Source organism: Ceratotherium simum, chromosome 7, assembly GCF_057802395.1.
Source record: "Ceratotherium simum simum isolate JZ-2026a chromosome 7, ASM5780239v1, whole genome shotgun sequence".
NCBI classification, from domain to species: domain Eukaryota; kingdom Metazoa; phylum Chordata; class Mammalia; order Perissodactyla; family Rhinocerotidae; genus Ceratotherium; species Ceratotherium simum.
The window spans coordinates 64,211,936-64,233,446 of NC_141906.1; the positions used below are offsets into that span (position 1 = coordinate 64,211,936).

Consider the following 21,511-nt stretch of genomic DNA (forward strand, 5'->3'; position numbering starts at 1 on the left):
ATCTGCCACATTGCATTATTCTGTTCATACACACACATACACACACACACACACACTCACACATGCAGGTTTATCCAGGATCTCAGTGGATGTACCCAGACATACACATAGATAGAAATACACACACACACACACACACACACACACACACACACCCCTTGATGGAGTTTGGACGGGTTGAATCTAGTAGTCTACAAGAGGCTCCTGCTATCTCATTCTCATTACAATCATTATTGGGGATTTTGTTTGTTTGGTGTGTGTCTGAGTGTGTGTGTGTGTATGAGTTCAAAGTACTATCATATGTGTACTATCATTTAAAAAACAACCAACACAGGCTGACTTTGTGTTTGGTACGTTTCATATATTACCTTCCTAAATCATCTCAGCATCCCTGTGAGATCACTAGGATTGTCATGTTCATTTACAAATGTGGAAAACAGGCTCTGAGAGTCTCCTGAGAGCTCAGAGTCGCTAAGTGTCAGAGCTGGAACTTTGACCCAGGCCCCTTTGACTCCAGATCCTGACTTCTTAACCATGACTCTCTCCTGACTGTTTAATTCTCATGACAATCCAACCACACGAATTTGGTTTTATTACCATCCCCATTTTACAGATGAGAAAACTGAGGCTGAGGTGGAGTGACTTGTCTGGAGCACCCACATTATTGTTCTTTGGCTTTGATTGAATTGTCATCTTTTATACCAATAAAGTTCTGCCTGGCAAGTAAAATATCTTAAATTAGTGTAGAGAGTGGATTTGAGCCACCTGACCACCAGTTTGGATCATTTGGGAAGGTTACTGTATCTTAAACCATAAAGGGAAACATTGCTTGCCTCAAAAATAGTAACCGAAATCATTTCTTTGGGAAGGGTAGTTAATATAGGTTTATTAAGAATAATAATACACAACAAGGGTAAAATGTTTATTATGTGCCAGACAGTATTCTAAGTGCTCTACATATATGAATTTCATCTTTCCACCAGCCCCATGAGGAGGTTTCTGTTTTTCCCCATTTTATAGATAAGAAAACAGAGGCACCTAGAGATTAAATAACTTGGCCAGGATTACACAGCTAGTAAGTGAAAGAGCTGAGATTCAAGCACAACAATGTGGCCCAGAGTCCACTCTGCGGTACTGCGACGTTAGTTGGGGTTTTACTTTCACTGAGTTTGGCTGGCCTTTATTTCCCTTTGAGTCCTTTGCTAATAATGAGAGCAAACTGTTGCGGGCAAGTGGGTGTACCTCAGTGATTACACCCCTGGTTCAGACATCGGGATTTCCCTCAGGGATGTCAAAGGAAAGAGACTTTAGCATGCAGGTATACTTTGAAAAGCAAAAACAGTCTCCACTAAAGTGGTTAAATATAGTGATATATAAGGCTCATTTCTAGAACAATGGCTAACAAATTAAATGTCTAGCTATACTTTGATGCCTTTTTCAAACACCCTTAGCCATTATTAAGTAGGTTCTAGAAAATTCCCTCATCAGATGCATAGTCATTAATGAAATTAATCCTCTGTGGTTCACCCTTCTCTTACGTTGGCGACCAGGCATCCCCTCAGGTGAGCCTACACTGGCCCGGGGCCAGCTGCCCGCCTGCCGTCTATCTTCCTCAGCAGCCAGTGTCTGTATAAACTCTTTTTTTTTTTTTTTTTTTTTAATTTTTTTGTGAGGAAGATCAGCCCTGAGCTAACATCCATGCTAATCCTCCTCTTTTTGCTGAGGAAGACCAGCTCTGAGCCAACATCTATTGCCAATCCTCCTCCTTTTTTTTTCCCCCAAAGCCCCAGTAGATAGCTGTATGTCATAGTTGCACATCCTTCTAGTTGCTGTATGTGGGACGCGGCCTCAGCATGGCCAGAGAAGCGGTGCGTCAGTGCACGCCCGGGATCCAAACCCGGGCTGCCAGCAGCGGAGCGCGCACACCCAACCACCAAGGCACGGGGCTGGCCCCTGTATAAACTCTTAACAAGAAAGTATTTTCAATTCACCATGGGAGAGACCTGGATTCACTTTCTATTTTCAGCTCTTACCTCCTCAAGCACGTTAGGATCTGAGAAGAACACCAGTAAAATTAAACTGCTGTAGAAGTTGCTGATTCAAGTAAAATCTATAATCTAATTTTTGAAATCAGAATAATTTTTCTCTGTTGCTTTGCCGTACTAAGAGTTCCACCTCTTCTGATAAGTGCCTTAGCATCTTTTATGAACAGAAATTTTAATTCACTTTTCTTTAGCAACTAAGATTTTATAGCTTGTTCTGCCAGGGAGTTGGGAGTTAATGAAACTTCTATCTATACCTGAAGCTGTTTACTAAACAAGTAGGCATATCTTTCAGAACATAGCATCAACTTTTTAAAAAGATATTTAAACAGAAAGCTCATTTTAAAACATATAAATCTCCCGCAGGGTTATTTTACTTTTTAAATGAGACGAGGAGGGGGATATCATTCCGTTCTCAAGAGAACCTTTTTTCTGTCTGTTCACAAGGGTTGGAATAGTGTGGGAGAAATACCTGGGGCTTTGCACTCCATTTGACCTGGGTTTGAATCTTGATTCCACCATGACTGTTACTTGTGGCTCTGAGCCTCCACTTCCCCATCTGTAAAATGGGAGTTATAAGCTATGATTATCTGTGAGCAAAGAGGCCCGTTATAGTTAACTAGGGTAGAAATGATGGCAGCAGCTCAATTATAAGATGTTTGTATACTCTACTCTTTCTAGCCCATAATTTGGAAAGATTAATAACTAACTAATAGGTAATAACGAGTCTAATGGGAGACCAACAAAAGACTAGTGGCAGTTGTGGAGTGTCGGGGGAAGAGCTGGAGCCTTAGGATTATTAGATGACTTTTAATCATTAGCTAAGTAACCCTGGGAAAGTTATTTCATTTCTCTGAGTTTAATTTCCTCTTTTGTAGAGTGGAGACATTATCGACCTTTTTATATCTCAGAACTATTGTGAGTATCAGATTAAATAACGAAGTGTCTTTGGTAAACCGGAAAGGGTGAATGAGCTGCAAGAGGCCTTGGGGGATGAGTACTTCTGGGAGGACCCTGAAAGCACCAAGGGGAGGAGCTGTCAGCCCTGTCCCTGGGTTCCACCAGGTCCAAGCCCCTGTGCTTATAAGATGCGTCTCTGGATGCATCTAAGATGAAGTAGGATAGCAAGCAGTGTTTATGCAGAGTGTTTATGCAAAGCAGGAGATGAGTATCTCCTTTTTCTGGGGGAACTGTTCTCATAAGTTTCTTTAAAGGTATGAGTTATGCCTAGTTAGGAAATTTCACTTTTATATGCAACTGGAGAAAGGTGACAGGTGAGATAGGAATTTTTATTGGAAACAATGAAAGGACTAACAGAATAAGAAAAGAAAGAGCCCAAGAAGTGTTGGGAAGGAGTTTTGAGTTTGGAGCAGGATTTCCACTTATCGTTTTTTTTTTTTTTTTTTATAATTTTATTTGTTTTTTTTCCCCCAAAGCCCCAGTACATAGTTGTATGTCATAGCTGCACATCCTTCTAGTTGCTGCATGTGGGACGACGCCCCAGCATGGCCAGAGAAGCAGTGCGTCGGCGCACGCCCGGGATCCGAACCCGGGCCACCAGCAGCAGAGCGCGCGCACTTAACCGCCAAGCCACGGGGCCGGCCCCACCACTTATCGTTTTTAAACCTAATAATGCAAGGGTTAGCGTTAGGGGAGGAATAATCAGCCATTGTTCTACAATGGAAAACATCCAAGCACTGACTTTCAGAGAGTCTGGGGTTCCTCTGGCCCAGCCTTGTGTCTTGTTCTGAAGGAGGAATCGCTATGTTTTCCGTGTGTGCAAAAGGTCAGGCGTCTAAATGGATATCTCTTCTTTAAAAAACTTCCGTGGTGATAAATGTGTGCGTGGGGTCTGGGAATTCCTTTGAAATACTCATTTCTCGTGTGTCTCCATGGCCCAGAGAAGAATACTGGCCACATTTGGGTATGAAAGTGCATCAGCCTTGCCGTCTTCTCTCGCCCCTTGAGAGTCGTGTTCTGTTTGAAAAGAGCTGAAAAAATGAAGGCTGTATTTTCGCTTGGGATAAGACTATTTTTCTCAAAGCAGCCAGGGCTCTGTGAGAGTAACAGGATCCATATGTTGAAGCTGGCTGCTAATGCTCAGCATATGGGCTAGTGAACTTTTCAGGCAGAAATATGCCTCTAATTCTCTAAAAATGCCCCAGTAAACTCCAGAAAGGACCATGACTTAGGTGACGGATGGCATAGGCACAGCTTCTGGGCTTCATAGGCCCATTGTTTGTGGACTGTGAGCCACAGAAAGGGATAGAAAAGATCCTGGTTGGCCTTAGGATGGATAGCACTGGTCTGTAGCCCTCTGTGTCAGGCCTCGTGCTCCCCAAAATTCTATGGGCCCTTGTCAGCTGTGGGCTTGCTCCACCCTGTTAGGGGATGGTGAATCTGAGGCTTGTCCCTCAGGTTGGCCAGACTGTCTGTTAGACTGACTGGAAAGATTTTGTCCTCTACTCGCAGAGGCAGCAATGCAAAACGCAAAGAACACTTGCCTGGGAGCCGGGTGGCTTGGGCTCTGGGGCCATGCTCGCACTAACTAGAAGTGATCTTAGGGAAGTCACTTTACTTTTCTTTTCTCATCCGGAAAATGAGGAGACGGGACATGGTGATGGCTGAGACCCCTTCCACTTCCTCAGCTTAGGATTGATTGAGTGGCACCTAACTCTAGCTGGAGAAGAGTAAGGGGAGAAGCAGCCAAGGCTAGTCACACTCGCACTGTGGATGCCATGGCCCGAGCCCCGGCATTGTATTCCACTGCGGCTTTGGTGCTACAGGCGAAAATCAGGAAAGGCAGGGGAAGACCTTTCATTGCCCTCAGGAAGAATTCCGTCCTGGGCCCCAAATGAGTAATTAGCAGCCATCCGTGTGAGGGAGAGACGGGCTGCCCCTGGATTACTATATTTCTTGCAAACCAGTGTTTGGAAGTCTCTGGGTTCCCGCCTCTTATTCTTACAGTGGAATGCTCAGCGTCCTCTCCCGGCCTCTCCCCCATGCCTGATTCCTCACCCTAACCCTCGCTCTTTCCCTTTTCACTTCCTGTCTCCATCAAGCCTTCCCTTTCTCCTGCAGCCTCTGCTGGGTTTTTCCATGGTCTGCTATGTCTGTTGGTAGGATGGTTAGGAAGGCTGAGCCACCAGTAGCTAGATTGCCCCCACGCTTCCCCTTCCCAGCCCCAAGCAAGCCCTTTGATCCCTCTGTTCCACTGAGCACGACTGTGGTCCCTTCATCAAATGAGCACCGACTGAGACCTGCAGCAGCTCTGCCTGCAAGTCAGTCACCATGGCAACCAGCATTCCCTCTGTTCTGCTGTGAAGAGAAAATGGCTGTTCTAAGGAAGGGCTCTGGGTGTCTATTACCCGGCCTGTTTTGTGCAGGCCCCTCCTTCATATCGGCTTTGAGAAGCTACCTGCATTGAACCAAACGTCCGTTAGCCTTTAGCTTTCAGATTTACTTTCCCTTAGAGGAGGAGAGGCAGAAGAAAGTTGAATCCAAATGAATAAAAGCGTTTTTTTTCCTACCCTAAAACCGTATTTTCATGAGGAACAGTTATCTGCTCCAAGCAGATGAACAAGGAACTGTATGAATACAGGAATCTGTGAGATCCAGTGCAATGTATTTTTTTCTTATCGGTGGAATGGAATAACAGAGCATGTGGATATTCAAAATAACATTCCATACACATAGCCAGGGGATATAGGGAATTCCGCAGGGCACAGACTACAGCATTTCAGAAGAGTCTGACTAATTGGGATGATGATGTTTGATGCTCTCTCCCGTTACAGAAAGAGGTGTGTTGGTCCTATAGTCGTGAGATGAGGCGAGCATTTGGCATCCTCTGCTTCAAAACCAGTTTGGATCTTCACGTTGAATCCTTCTCAATAGTTATTAAGCATAGTGGCGTGGGGAATTGGCAGGAGACCCCTGTGCAGAGTTCTGGAGTGGCAGGCTTCTCTCTTAACACAGCCGCAGGGACACTTCAGGTTGATATCCAAATGTAACTGGCTGGGCCACTATTTCTGTGAATCCCAGAAGTGGGACTGTTTTGAGCAGGACCATAAGCCTTCTCAAGGGGTCAGAAACATTTAGGGCAGAGGTCACCCCAAATCTCCCAGAGGATCTCGCACTGTCTGATAGGGGATAGCGGTTCCACAGGGAATGGTCTGGACCTTGTCCACTCTGGCTTTGGCCTGAGGAACCATGGATACTGTGGTGGTGACACGTTCTCAAAACCCAAACAACCTCCTCCCTTCACTGTTTCTTAAAGTGAGAGAGGAGACCCCGTTTTTGAATGAAAGCTCTGGGTTTCGTTCTCAAAACTTGGAATGTGTGTTTACACTGGGCATTTTCTTTTTCAGTTTCTCTGCAGGTGGATATTGTTCCCAGCCAAGGGGAGATCAGCGTTGGAGAGTCCAAATTCTTCTTATGCCAAGGCAAGTGACCTGTGTCCCACTGCGTTTCAGGAAACCCACCCAGCAGAGCAGAAGCCAGTGGGCTATGTGTGCCGGGCTGATAGCACTGTGCCTGGAATTCTTGTTGTTGCTCTGCCTCAGGGTCCTGAGAGCCAGGGAAGCTCCCAGGCCCTCTTCCTTCTCCTCTCACATGCTGCCACAACCCAGTGAAATGTGCCGTCTGGATTTCTGCTTGGTGATGGAGGAGGTCTAGGGACTTTCTTAGGCAAGTCAGAACAACTCCCAGAAGAGTGAATCACCCCCAGATTCCCTGCTTGGTGTACATCCAGAGTTCTGTAAATGATGATGGAGAACAGTGCTGGTTCAGAAATAATACTTCAGTGTTATTTCTGAACAATACTTCAATAATACTTCATGTAAGGCTTATTTCTTAGAATCCCCCAGAGCAGGAAAGTCCAAGAAGGTCTAAAACTTGCCTGCAAGAAAATTGAGTGCTGGTATCTCTTTTGCTGCTGTCCCGGGTTTGCCGGCTCTATCACGAACACCAATATTCTGTCTCATTGCCCCCCGCCCCCCACCCAGAGCTCTGGGATTTGTCAGACCTGGTGTCCTTGTTTTTGGTTTAGAAAATATGCCCCATTTCCACAGCTCAGGTCATTATCAGGAAATGTCCTGTGGGGGAAAGGCTTCAGATTAGACTTTGGATTCCCTGTCTGTGACGTGACTGAGATTTGGAACATGGAACAACCAGGAAAGAGCTGAGCTAGGTATAAACTGTGACATTTAGCAAGCCACTTTCGGCAGGGAGGGGCCTTTAAACGCTATTATGATTTGCGTTGGATGAGGTGGCTCGTGGCCGCCGGATGTGTTCCCTCCAGCTCTGCCTTCGTTACAGCAATGTAAATGATCTGGAGGTGCAGCCGTGGAGCCCACATCGCATCTTGCAAATAGCGATATTTATTGAAAACATGATGGGCCCTGAAAGGAAGACTGCTTCATTTCCATACTAAGCATCTGTGCAGGGCTGGGTGGTGTGGGCCAGGGAAGGGCACCGTGCAGAGAGGCAGGACGAAGCCACGTCCACCGGATCCGGGAGCCCTGCAGCCTGTTCCAGCTCAGTGTCTGGGACAGCTAAGCAGAAGCATCTGCTCCTCCGAGGTGCCTGGGGAGAGGACGTGTCTCCTTTACAGCATTTATAAGGAGATGAATTTGTCTGTCTGAGGCAGAGGGTGCTGAAATGACAGTCATGCCAGTGTGTGCAGACAGATGCTAGAATGAAAGTGGGTGGAATCCGTGCTCCTAGACTAGCTGGTGTCTCCTGCTCAGGAAACCATAATCTAAGCCCTCGAAAACAAGCTGGTGGGTTGGCTCAGACCAGTGAAGCCCTTGAGCTCAGATCCTAGATACACTAACTCTTTGTCCCCCATTCTGTGAAGCTGTAAGCTCCTCACTTGGTGCCTGGCACACAGTGGGTCCTCAACAAATATCTCTTCTCTTCCCTCACAAGGATAGAACCACTATGAGAAATACCCAGACAAGTGGTCCTTGAGTTCTCTCCCAATACTGTAAGTGGTGTTATGTCTATAACAGTTAAACACAGAAGCCACAATAGGGCTGCCTAATGTTCTAACGTAAATGGTCATGCCTCTCTGATCATCAAGTCTGATGATCCCTTGTTCAGTAGCTTACTGTGTACTCACTGTCGCCCTGGAAGGAACTTGGTCTTTTCAATTTCAGTGGTTTGAAAATAATCTCTTCTTCTTTAGTGGCGGGAGATGCCAAAGATAAAGACATCTCCTGGTTCTCCCCCAACGGAGAAAAGCTCACCCCGAACCAGCAGCGGATCTCAGTGGTGTGGAATGATGACTCTTCTTCCACCCTCACCATCTACAACGCCAACATTGATGACGCCGGCATTTACAAGTGTGTGGTCACTGGCGAGGATGGCAGTGAGTCCGAGGCCACGGTCAACGTGAAGATCTTCCGTAAGAGCCTCCTCCTTTTCCGTTTATATTCCCTGCCCTTTCCTTTGGCCAAGAAGACACAGGGGGTAGCAGACAGAGTGGCATGGCTGTAGAGGACTGGCTGAGGGCTTGACAGGGTCCCTTCCCTCCTTTCCTCTCCCTAAGTCTTTTCTGAATTGAGCTGAGAGCTCCAGTTTGTTCTTAAGTGATCCTTGGCCAACTCAGAACTCACAGCTCCGATTCATGCTGGTCACAGCTACCTCCCCACTGGCCTCCATTCTCTAAATTCAAATTACACAGTTCCCAGAGGGCTGTTAGGGTTCCCCTGTCCCTTCCCCGAGTGTTGACTAACTGTGACACAATTCAGCTTTCCCCTTCTTATTTCACTCTCCCTTGCTGGTAATGGAGCCCAAAGGCTCGGTAGGGTGGGGGATTATTATCTGAACACTCCATGCCCCTCAGGGCAGGCAGTTCCCATCGCCACTGAAACCCAGTCTGGAGGTGGCATCTGATTACCTTGTTATCATGCGTCTGTCCCGTTGGCCAGCATAATGATGGGTGACAGCTAATGGAACAGTATTGATTGCCGCAGTATTTATTGCCATGAAGCCTGCTTTTCTTCTGTTCTGTTCTTGAAAATTCTCTCTGCTAGAGGATAGTTGGGCTTGGGGTGCCAGACAGAGTGGGAGACAGAGAAAGGACTTATGAGTCCTACTATTCATTGTAGATGTTCTACCAATTCATTCCACCTGTGCATTGTGTATCATTGGCACCATCCCACACAGCAAGGGACCCTTGGTAAAGACACTCCTTTCCCTTCACAGACCCTTTTCTGCACCAAGTATGATAAATTTAGCACTCGGTGAATAGACATTGATTGCCAAACATTAACAACATATTTTCCTACTGGTGCCAGCTGCTCCGCCTGGCATCTTTGGCCAAGTACTGGGTGGGACCCCCTCTTGTACCACTCTATATATGGATTGAATTGCCCACAACTCAAATCCAGGCAGCATGGCTCCAGTAAAAAGGATCTTTGTAGGAGAACCAGCTGTTTTCCCTCATTCTTCTCTTGCTCATTTTCCAGAGAAGCTCATGTTCAAGAATGCACCAACCCCACAGGAGTTCAGGGAGGGGGAAGATGCTGTGATCGTGTGTGATGTGGTCAGCTCCCTCCCCCCAACCATCATCTGGAAACACAAAGGCCGAGATGTCATCCTGAAAAAAGATGGTAAGACCTAAATTCCCTGGCATCTGTCTTTTCCCCTGAGCTACGGAGTCCCCTAGGGTTTCCACCTCTGCCAGCCTCTGAAGCATTCCAACCCAAATACAGATTCCAGTGTCCCAGAACCATGCAGTTCCCAGGTCCTGAATGGGTGTATGTCTATGACTTGTATATTCAGTGACATGACTTTCTCTCGAAAGAAAAAGACAGATTTCCAATAGACTTTTGCCATTGGCTCTGTGTCAGAGCCAGGGACACATTTTCTTATTTCAGCTTAAAGCCCCACCCCGTAAGACTGAAGCTAGGAAAAAGGAAAGGCTCAGCCACCTGCCTGCAGATACCAGCATTCTCTGACTGATCCTTGGATGAACTGCCTCTTGTCTCTTCTAGTCCGATTCATAGTCCTGTCCAACAACTACCTGCAGATCCGGGGCATCAAGAAAACAGATGAGGGCACTTACCGCTGTGAGGGCAGGATCCTGGCACGAGGGGAGATCAACTTCAAGGACATTCAGGTCATTGTGAATGGTGAGGAGATTCGTTCTTCCTGCTCTCTCCATTGCTGCAACCTTGGTTCCCCCTAACCATTCTCTGTAACTTCCTCTTCGGTCTATAAAATAAATCCTGTCCTGACTCATCCGTGTCAGCTGAATCCCCGCTACCCTCTGTAGCCTCTGGCTTTTTTTTTTTTCAAATATACTTGCCTTTTGGGTGTCCTTCAACTCTGGGGACTTTTAGTGCAGTTCTTCAATGTCCTTCATTGTCTTACAGTACTAGGAACTGTCCCCATGCTGACCAATAAATTCCTATTCATCCTTTATTGTCCTTGATGTTACCGTAATTGTGAGGTTAGTCCCCTGGTTCAATGTTCAAAGAAAATATTATAATCAATTCAGGCCTCAGAATAGTCAGAATCGTGGTCCATAGGCTTATTAATCTTAATTTGCAGTGTCAAATAAACACACTCGTGAAATCGATCTGACATTTACAAGCTGTTTACAGGAAATTATAATGTCAGTACTAAGAAAATAAGTAAATCATGTTGAATTGTTTGACTATTGATATATATTTTTTGCCAAACTCTCCCCCTCTCATTCCTTTGGTAAAAACAGTTTGTGCACAAGGTTGTTTATGACAGTTCTAGAGAAATGTCACTCTTTGGTGAGCTGGTGCATTTCAAATTGGTATTAACCATTTAATCACCGGGAGCAGGAGATTTCAACTTTTTCCAGTATCAAGAGCCCCCCTTTGAACGTCAAGTTATACCAAACATGGTAGTTGTAAGTTTAGTATGCATTGGTTGAGAAAATATACAATGATAAATAGCTACTATAAATTGAATACCATTTTAAAATGAGTAAAATATAATAATATAGCTTCTAAAGCTTTGTTATTGAAAAAAAAAATTATTATATATTGTTATACATGTAACAATATTATGTATGGTTAAAAAACACTAATGCATGTTTGTGTGTGAATTATTTATTCAGTTTACAGTAATTATTTAGTACACATCTGAATTTAGATCCCTTACACTAACTCTGCAGCTGCTCAGGACTCTTGACCCCCAGGCTGTGACCCTCTGACCTGGGGTCCCCTGGAAATGCTTCCTCTCGAGGCCACTGGGTTCTTTCAAGTTTTCACAACCTCCCCTGACAGTCCTTCTTTCCTTCAGTGCCGCCCACCGTCCAGGCCAGGCAGAGCATAGTGAATGCCACCGCCAACCTCGGCCAGTCTGTTACCCTGGTGTGCGATGCCGAAGGCTTCCCAGAGCCCACCATGAGCTGGACAAAGTAAGAAACTGGCTCGTGCCTTTTATCATGGACTAGCGGAGCAGGGGACTTCGTAGGGCCTGCTCCATGTTGGCATTTCAATGGAAAGGGTATGGATGGCTTGGGAATATCAACTCCGGTGCACAATGGATTCTTTTCTGAGGTTCTCTTGCCTTTTGCATTGAATTCCTTCATTTTCAGTTTGTGGGGCAGAACCAGAAGGCGTGGTGTTGGAGGCCCTCTTTGGAATTTTTGTGGGTGCAGTTTACAGCCCTTGGACAGAATCAGAGGTTTGGGTGGAGGGATCAAAGGTATTCTGTTGCGGAAGTACAACTTGGCTCTTGACTTTGTGAAGACTGAGGCTTTCCCATGGGCTCAGTCTGTATTTCATGGAATGAGTTAAAAATAAACGTCTTACCTCTGTGGTCAAAATCATGGCGCTTTGCATTTCTGCACCCTGCAGGGATGGAGAACAGATAGAGAATGAGGAAGACGAGAAGTACCTCTTCAGTGACGACAGTTCAGAGCTGACCATCAGGAGGGTGGATAAGAATGATGAGGCGGAGTACGTGTGCATTGCCGAGAACAAGGCTGGAGAGCAGGATGCATCCATCCACCTCAAAGTCTTTGGTGAGGACAGTGGGGGTCAAGGTCACTGTTCTGCCACAGTTCCTCTTGCCCTACACACTCAATCCATAAGCAAGACCCTGTCCACTGTGCTTTAGAATCTATCCCAAACGCAACCACTTCTTGCCATCTTCACCACCTAAGCCTAGTCCAAGCCATCCTCCTCCTCACCTGCTCAATGAGACAGCCTCCTAGCCGGTCTCTCTGCCCTACCTTTGGTCCCCTTGAGCCCCTCTTGCTCACAGTAGCCAGAATGACCTTAAGCACCACTCCTCCATTTAAAATCCTCCCATGGCTTCCTATTGCAACCAAAATGAAATCCAGACTCCCTACTGTGGCCTGCAAGACCAAATCTGAGCTAGCACCTGCCTTCCTTTCCAACCTCATCTTTCTGCTACTTTGCTCCACATTCAAAGCTCTCCAACCCCTCAGGCCTTCCTTCTGTCCCTCACACATACCAACCTTGTTCCCTATCTCAGGGACATCATACTTACTGTTTCTTCTGCTTGGAATATTATTCCCCCAGATCCGCTCCAAGCTGCCTTCTCATCCATCATTCAGATCTCAACTCAACTCAACTTACCTTCTCAAGGAGTCCTTTCTTCACTGCCCAGGCTGATGCAGCTCCCTTACCACCACTACCACCCCATCCACCTCCACTAACCTCTTCCATTAACCTTACTGCATCTTCTTCATTGCACTCGTCAGTACCTGAATTGATCTCCTTTACATATTGGTTTTGGGGGTTGTTTGCCTCCCATCTCCGCTGAGTATAAAAACTCCAAGATGGCAGAGCGCTGGCCGAATGATACATTGCTTTGTCTCTGGCTCTTTAAACAGCACCAGGCTCATAACAGGCCCTTGGTAAATATTGGTGACCCGCTGGCTGGCTGCCTCTGTCTCCCTTTGCTTCTTTCCCTGGGCTGTGTGAAACAGTGTCATAAAAGTCATGAAAAGAGCCCCCACATCTCTACTAACTTCATCTTTGTAAACTCAATTAACTTCCATTCATTTAGAACTGAAATGCATTTTGACCTGACCTTGAAAAAAAAAATTTAACCTAGTGGATTTCAACCGTCTCTGCTCATCTTTTTACAAAACACACATAAGCTGGTCCACTGTAGACAGTGCTGTAGAGGACAGATGCCACAGGGGCAGCTCTGTGCATGCGGCTCCCAGGTTGTTACAGTGTGCCTGGGGAACCTGCGTGGGCCCTGCTTGTTTAGCCTGATCAGGAGAACTGATCTATGTTTGTAAACATAGGCCTTTGAAAATCAAGCTTTTATATGCTTGATTTTCATCCAAGCATTTTATATGCTTGGATCTGCTAATCACAGATGGATCCTATGTATTCATTAATGACAATTGGATTTAGAAACAGGTTATCAGTTTGGTTCAAATTAATTTTATATACTTGAGAGGGAAAGCTAACCTTGTTGGGAAATATTCTTGATGGTCTTTTCTATAATTCAGACTGGTCTTCCCCAATGACTCTGATTTTAAGTTTTTCCAAATTGTAGAGAAGGACAGATGCATTTGTTAATGTATTCCTTCATTTAACAAGTATTTCTTGAGCACCATTGTTGCTGGACAGAGGGGCTACAGAGATGAGTAAGAGATGGTCCTTTGACCTTGAGAAGCACAAAGAGGGCCATAAACATATAAGCATATAAATTATATGATAGTGTCAGTAAGCAACATTTGAGTGCCTGCTGTGGGCCCAGCCATTGCCAGGGTTACAAAGATGAATAACTTGCATTCTGTTCTCATCAGTGGGTTGGTTCACAGGCTAACATAGATCGCCAACACTGAAATGTTTAATGACAACCCATTATAATGGCTTCATAATAGCAATATGCACAGTGTTTTATAGGAAAAGAAGACCTCTGGTCCTGTGTCTCAAAAGTTAGATAAGTCTTCACAAACGATGTGATATTTCACAAGTGGGAGTTTCCCAGATGAAGACGAGTGGGCGAGCATTTCAGGCCACACATGCACAGGCACAGATGCAGGAAGAGCCCATGTGGTGCTAAATGTGAGCTCCTTGTGGTTGGGGACTTGTGTCTGTTCTACTCGCAGATGTCCCCCCAGCTCCAGCTCCTAGAACAGTGCCTGGTATATCGTAGGGGCTAATATTTGAATAAATGAAGGAATAGCAGTTAGTTTTACATGAATGAAGCATATGTATGTGGGAGGGAGATGAGCCTAGAAATGTGTAATCATCACTTGTCTTAGGAAATTTAGATATTAGCCCCATAAAGTAACAGTATTGATACCCAACCCAAAGTGAGTGCTTAAAATGTGCCAAGCACTGTGTGAAGTACTATCCATCAATGAGCTCTTTTAATCCTCAACACAACCCTGTGGGGTAGATTTCATTATTATCCTCATTTTACAAGTGAGGAAACTGAGCACAGAGTTAGGTGTCCTACCGAAGGAGCCAGGATTCAAATCCAGGCTGTTGGCTTTTAGGTCCTTTCCCTGAGCTAGCCATGGTAGTTAGTACTCCATGAAACCCAATTTAACACATCCTATATCTGAGTTACATATGGAGTGACTAGTAATACTACTGTAATTAGTGTACTCGACTTTTACCACCATGGATGGCTTGGTTTCTCTATGGAAGTTCTGACTTGGCTGGTCAAGAACTCTTGGCTTCTCTTCCAGGCCTCTCTGGAGGTGATGGCTGCCCCAGGAAGGCAGTGTAGGTAGTGAGTCAGGAGACGTGTGGGGCTGTGCTAGAGTGAAGAAAGTGGGTAAGGTCCAAGGGAGGAGGTAACAAGGCAGGGAAATTAGAACTGTGGTGAGGCTGGATTTGTCTTCCGACTCCTCACTCACCATGCATCCCCTGCTGCATCACACACACACACACATACACATACACACACACACTCCATTACCATAGTTTGTTTCCCAAGACTGCCACTGGGAGAATGTACGTTAGACAACCAGTAGAGAAAACAGGAGAGGTGGGCAGACTTCTACAGAGATGGTAAGAAAATCCTAGACTCATGGGGACTGTGTCTAATCCAGCCCCCATCCAGAGTGAGAATCCTCCTCCGTAATATCCCGAGGAGAGTTCACACTTGAAGTAATCTGGTACCCCATATACACTCTCCTTTCCCTCTCCATTTCACCTTCTTGACCTCCTTTCTCTCCTCCTCCTCCTGGCCTCCTCCATTGGTTTGGGAGATGGGTATGAGGGCCAGAGAACCAGAGGCAGGGATCTAGCTAGTTAGGTCTTCATCTTTCTTCCAGCCTTTCTGTCCCTCTCCTTCCTCTTCTGACTTGCCACTGGCACTAGGGTGAGAAATGGGGCAGGTTTCCCATAGCCGGGGGGTATGCAGCAGTGAGGTAGAGGAGGAAAGAAACCTGTAGCTTAGTGAAGAAGCTCTCAGAACTCCTGTGGCTTCAAGAAGGGGTGGCAAATAGTAAGTAAGGGACATATCTAAATTAAGGACTGCCGTAATTATACCTAACTGACATCATTTCCTCCTAAGATAGGGACACATTCTGGCATGCATTGCCCTAGTTATCAGCTAGAAGCTCTTTTTACTAAGTAGTTGCATCTTCTCTTCCTTTAAATTTGGCAGTGAATTTCCATTGCTCCTCTCCCCACAGGCCCTTCTAAAGAAGTATTTTTGTGTCCACAGATTCTTATTATGCTCTATAATGCTCTGAGATCTCATGCTGCTGTGGGCTGACACAAGTTCACCTGTGTGCAGAGGCTTTGCTTAGTTGACCTCTTTGGACCAAAGCAACCCTTGTGAGTTACAGCAGAGGACAAACAGGAGCCTGAGGAAAGGTGCACCTGGTCATGTCCAACCTCTCAGTTCAGGGAAGCAGGGCTCCAGAGCCCTCCTTGGGCTAGGGTTGCAGGAGCCTGGATTGGAGTGAGAGTAGACAAGGCTGGCCCTAAGTGGCAGGGTACAGCGCCGTGGACATGCCAAAGAGGAGAGCAGGTGTGCCTGGAAAACTCACTAGGATGGCTGTGCTCACAGGAGGATCTGTGGGGAGAGATGCAATGGAACAATCTGAGGCATTAAGTCCCATAGCAGCGGGTGGAGAATAGAACAGGGATCCGAAGTCAAGGGCCCACAACAAAGGTTAATTAAGATGGTGCAAGTACCATCTGTAGAAAAAAACCTGGAGAGCTTCCTCTAGATGCTGGTTTGCAGAGGGATGTGACCCTGCATCTGTCCCTGTTTGCCCAATGATGCCCATTGTCCCAGTGTAATTATTTAGAGCATCTCTTTTCACTCTCAAGAGTGCCCTGATTTGGACAATAAGTTATATCGCTATCCTATTTCCAAGGGCATACTCTAAGCCTTCAGTTAGTTCTGACAATAGCCTTGTTTCTGGAGTGCAGAGAGGTTAAGTCATCACTGAGAAGCCTGCCTTCCTTCCAACAGCCTTCTGCAGACCATACAAAATTAGCCATTGTTAATAATGTTTTTAATAAGAGTATAGTTTGCCTTTCTCTAAAGACTTGTATAGTGCACCCTTTGTCACCATCCTGGAAACGGAGCCACCAAGACCAAATATTAACAGACGTTAACTGTCCCTTGTCTGCCTTCTGTTAACCTCTTGCTGCCAGGACAAAGTGCTGTGGGTCAAGAGAAGGTCAGCACACACTGTCTAGATCAGAACATCGGTCTAGATTTCAGGAGGCCAGAAATTCAGCCTCCCTATGACTGCCTCCAGACCCCAAACAGCTGTTCAGTTTAGTGAATTCAGTCGTTTGGCTGAATTGTTTTTTCTACTTTTCAATCTGTCATTTTAACAGTATAGAAATTCAACTTTTATTTTACGTCTCTAAAACCTCTTGTTCAAGAGCACTTCCTCCATCCAATATGAGTTGTGACCTCCTCCTATTTATCAAGATAGACACAAAGCCTTCCATTCAGAAAACCTCACTCATGCAGGCTCCATCAATTCAAATTTGTGATCATGTGGCCACAGTGGATTGAGGTGTGCCCACGTGCTAACCGCCAGAAAAGGATTTGCTAAGCAGTCTGTTAGTGCAGATTAACTTTGCGAGAATCTTGGAACTATTTGGGTGATTTTATATAGAAGCAGATATTTGTTATAGAAAATGCACAGCTCTATCATTGTTTTCTGTTTATTAAAGAATTGAGGGCCTCAACTTGGAGGATGTCTACAGTCAGTAGTTTATGAGCCTACTTGGTGTTACTATATGAATTTGAATGTAAAAGAAATGCAATTCTTTCAGAAATTATCCATAATTCTGATTTATTTATTTTTTGTTTGTTTATCTAGTCTAGCCTCTTTCTCTATTAGTGAAATAAGTTACATTCGTGCAGCGTTATCTTTTCTCTTCTGTGGAAGGTTTAGCAATTTCAGAGTATAATTGTTTTAAATTGGGAAAATTCAATTTTCTCTAATGTTTTAACATTTAACTCAGCTTTTGAATCCTCATGTTTTCTTGCATTACCTAAAACATTTGGAAAATGAACTCATCTCAACTCGTCCCTTCCCAGTCCCAGCCCATTCCACAGCCCCCCTCCCCCCGCCCCGAGTTACTTGCCACATTTCCTTACTTGAGTTAATGCTAACACAACTCTTCTAGTTATTGAGAATCTCAGAGTCATTTGGACTCCTCATTCCTTCTTTTGATTCTTGCCATCCCCACTTGCTGTCTGTTCACTTGCCACTTCCTATAAAACCTTCCTTTAGCATCTCTCTCTCGAAGCCCTTTCCTTTCTGTTCCCCACAAGCCGACCTCATCCAGGACTGTATTACATCATATCTGGGGCCCTGCCAGAGCTTCCAAATTGGTTTTCCCTCCTCAAGGTTTTCTCCTTGCTAAATCATCTTGAATTTTTCCTGGATTAACCTTCTTGAAATGCAAATGATCATTTCATTCCTCTGATCAAGCACTGTCAGTAGGCCTCCACCAGCCACGGGATACAATTGAAGCAAGTGCTGTAACCAGGTGATCAGGCCTGTGCCTGGGTCCAGCATTGTCTCCCTCTGCTTTGGTGCACAAACACACAGCTCATGCCACCCTGCTCTCTCCCCAGTTCTCTCCTCACATGTTCTTGCTTCTTTGCTTTTATTCGAGCAGCTTCTGCACTTGGAATGGCTCCATCTCCACCCCTAAAGTTCCACCTACTGAAAATCTAATGGCCCAGCCCAAAAGCTGTCTCCTTGTGAAGACTCCAATCAGAGGAGCACTCTTCCTCTGCTCCATGCCTCCTACACCCGTTGCCCTTAGCACCCTTCCCATAGGGGATGTTGTTTTATTACTATTGCTTCGGTGTTTTCACATGCCTGCTTCATTGTAAGCTCCTTGGGGGTTCAGCTGTTTATCTCATACAACACCTAGAATAGGCCTTATCCTTAGTAAGTAGATAACCTTTGTTAAATGTGTGCATGTTATAATTTAAACCCAGAAAGCTAAAAAATCGGATAAAGTCATAGAAATATTTTGTCTTTTCAGCAAAACCCAAAATCACATATGTAGAGAACCAGACTGCCATGGAACTGGAGGAACAAGTCACTCTTACTTGTGAAGCCTCAGGAGACCCCATTCCCTCCATCACCTGGAGAACTTCCACCCGAAACATCAGCAGCGAAGAAAAGGTATAATGTCGCCCAAGAGTTTCAGGGCCATGGAATGCAGACTCAAAGCGGATTGAGGCTGCACCATGCCCAGTTCTCTTCGGTGAGCCAGAAGATGGGATGTGGTCACCAGAGGCCACAGCTAGGTCCTGTGGCCTCCCTCCCCTAGCCTGCCTGGATGTGGCCTGGTCAGCATCCCCTTGCAGTGGAAGAGGCACAATTCCTTGCATAGATTTGCAGGGGTGTGATGTTAGCAGGCATGGTCAAGTTAGACGTTCTGGGGAGGAAGGGGATAGTGATTTTCAAACCCAGCGTTATGGAGCTGTGAGGAGCAAGGGGGAAGCCAAGACCCTGGTGCACCAGATGATATTAGCATCATCTCAGGAGCACCCAAGGAAATGTCTCCCAGAAATAATAGGGATCAGAATGAGCCTATTAGTTCTTTTCCTGTGTTTTGTATACTCATGCTATACATGCACTATATGCACAAAAGCTTGGTTGCCTTTGTGTCTGCCTGTATTCTCAGTCACATTTGGATATCATTTTGTTCTACAGGCAAGAATAATTAGCAGTTTCTACATAATGATGATTACACCGGGTTCTACGGTATAGTCACTGAGAGTTTAAGAACATTGTAGCAACATTCCTGGCAAATTAAAATGACTGGGAAGATTTAGCTTTAAAGCACATTGATTTATAGGCCACCGGAAAGCTATCTTTATTATTGACAATGTATAAAAATTGAGATGACCCCACATGATGTAGCCCTTTGCTCTTGACTGGGCCAAAAGCAGGAGGAGGAAGCAGCTTGGTTTTAAAGCAACTTAACCAGTTCTCTTATGGCGTTTCTCCAGTCTCCCCTCATATATCCTGTAGTAATGGGCCTCTTATCAGTTGGCCAAAGCTTTGTCACTTATTCAGGAGTAATGGCCTTAGCCTTAAAGAACATTTATAATGGATTGCTTATTGACCAGAACCTCAAAAATGATAGCTCTTTACTCTTCTGTCTGCCTAAAGCAAATCCCTAGAGAGGGTAGACACAAATGAAGCCAAAAAGGGATAGTGCGAAATACCAGAGCCAAATTTGGGATTTGCATTTGAGGAACTGATTTCTGTCCCACGAATAGAAAACAAAATTAAATCAAAAGGAACAGAAATTGCTGTTCCAAAAAGCCCATTATTTTTCTCAAGTTTTACCTCCAGAGTTGAAGTCAACTTAACAAAAACCCAAGTGAGGAACTGCTAAGTATTTTTGAAACTTGCATATGCTTTTTGATATTGTGAAAACCAACTGGATTAAGAAATGTGGTGTTTACTTGGACACTGTATCAACATTGGAATTAAATCCTCAGCTCAGATTTCAGCTCCCATCATGTGTGTTATGTGGATTGAATGTACACTTCAGGGCTTAAACCACAGGGCTGCTGCCTGGAAGATTTTTCTACTTCAGACTTGAGAGTAGATTTGTCCAGAATGACCCAGTGTATATCTTTGACCTACAGTGAAGGACGGAAATAATATCTATCCCAGATGAATGATGCTTTTAAATTCTATATCTTTTCTAGTAATAGCTCAACAGCCGAGCTAGACCAGAAGGGTTATTAAGATTTGTGCCTGTCTCAGGTCCTTTAATAGGTTGGCACTTCTGGCTTGTATCTGTGAATTCATTTTTGCAGAATGAGAAAAAATAACCAGGCACTGATACACACCCATACTTAACTCAATATTGAGACTGAAGCTCTCCAGCAGAGACCATCTCAAGCCAAGTAGGACTGACTCGCTTTTTGTATAATTCAGTTATCAGTATAGATCATTTGTCTCAATCTGAGATAATTATGTAAGCCCAGCCACATAGGTTATATTGTGGTTTCTTTTACTATGGACTGCCTTCACGTTACTTGAAGTGACGTGACTGGAACATGAGTGAATCAATGTTAGAACAAGTCCTCCAAATCAGCTGGTGATGTGACACCAGATTAACACATTTGCCTAAATGAAACCCTATAGAAAAGTTGCCCTTTCCATGAAGTATATATTGATATCAAAGAGGCATGATGTCCATCTTATACTGTGGATAGCTAGTAACTAAGAAAACAAAGGTGGCCTATTTGTGAATGGGTTGGACTCCAGATAATAAATTTCTCTTTTATTTGGCAGCTGCTCTTCATGTTCTCCTCCATCTGAAGTTGCATTATATATAGTTAGGTATCAAGATTATTATCCACTGAGTTGTAGAAGTTGAAGAAAACAATTTTCTTTTTAAAATCAGGATGATACGCTAAGTAGATAAGAATAGACAATTGTATCCAACTGCTAAGGTAAAGAGGGCTCTTGAGAATTTGATCACATAAAATGCCAGCATCATAGAAGGCTGGAAGGAAGGCACCCTTTGAGGTTATCTAGTCTCACCTGGCACCCCTTTCAAGCATATCAACTAGAAAGTCACTCAGCCCCTGCTGGAAGGGTCATAGTGTCAGTCTGCAGGGCAGTTGGCCAACACTGATGGTCACAGAGGTCTGCTTCCTTGCCCCTTGCATTTCTCAGTCTTCCCACCTCTGCCACTCAGTCCTCTGTAGGAGAGCCGTTAAAGAATTCCGAATCCTATTCGATTTTCCTTTAGTCAGTCTACTCTTCTTACCTTTCACACACCCAGTGGTTTTCACTGTTTCTCCTGTGTCTTGGTTTCCACACCCTTTACCTAGTTGTCCTGTAGAGATAGCTGTGGTTCCCTAGTGCTCCCCTAAAATTTTGTGGTACCCAGTGAAACTAATGCAGACTTCTCTGGGGTTATTGCTCCCTTGATCTGGACACTGTAATGCGGTTAAGGTTACATTAGCCCTTCAGCAGCTTCCTCTGCTGTTGCCTCATATTGAGC

The 21,511-nt window shown here is 44.9% G+C and overlaps 1 protein-coding gene across 4 annotated transcripts in view; it reads left to right on the top strand.

The window, feature by feature from the left end:
• The window catches only part of NCAM1 (neural cell adhesion molecule 1), a 310,722-nt gene that overhangs the window by 238,628 nt on the left and 50,583 nt on the right, over window positions 1-21,511 (top strand). For all 4 annotated transcript variants that reach the window (XM_014785159.2, XM_087433699.1, XM_014785163.2 and 1 more), the window contains exons 2-8: window positions 6,410-6,484; window positions 8,230-8,448; window positions 9,515-9,658; window positions 10,043-10,180; window positions 11,328-11,445; window positions 11,888-12,054; window positions 18,515-18,657. In XM_014785159.2, the coding sequence (XP_014640645.1) occupies window positions 6,410-6,484; window positions 8,230-8,448; window positions 9,515-9,658; window positions 10,043-10,180; window positions 11,328-11,445; window positions 11,888-12,054; window positions 18,515-18,657 (1,004 nt within the window). The remainder of the gene's footprint in view (window positions 1-6,409; window positions 6,485-8,229; window positions 8,449-9,514; window positions 9,659-10,042; window positions 10,181-11,327; window positions 11,446-11,887; window positions 12,055-18,514; window positions 18,658-21,511) is intronic.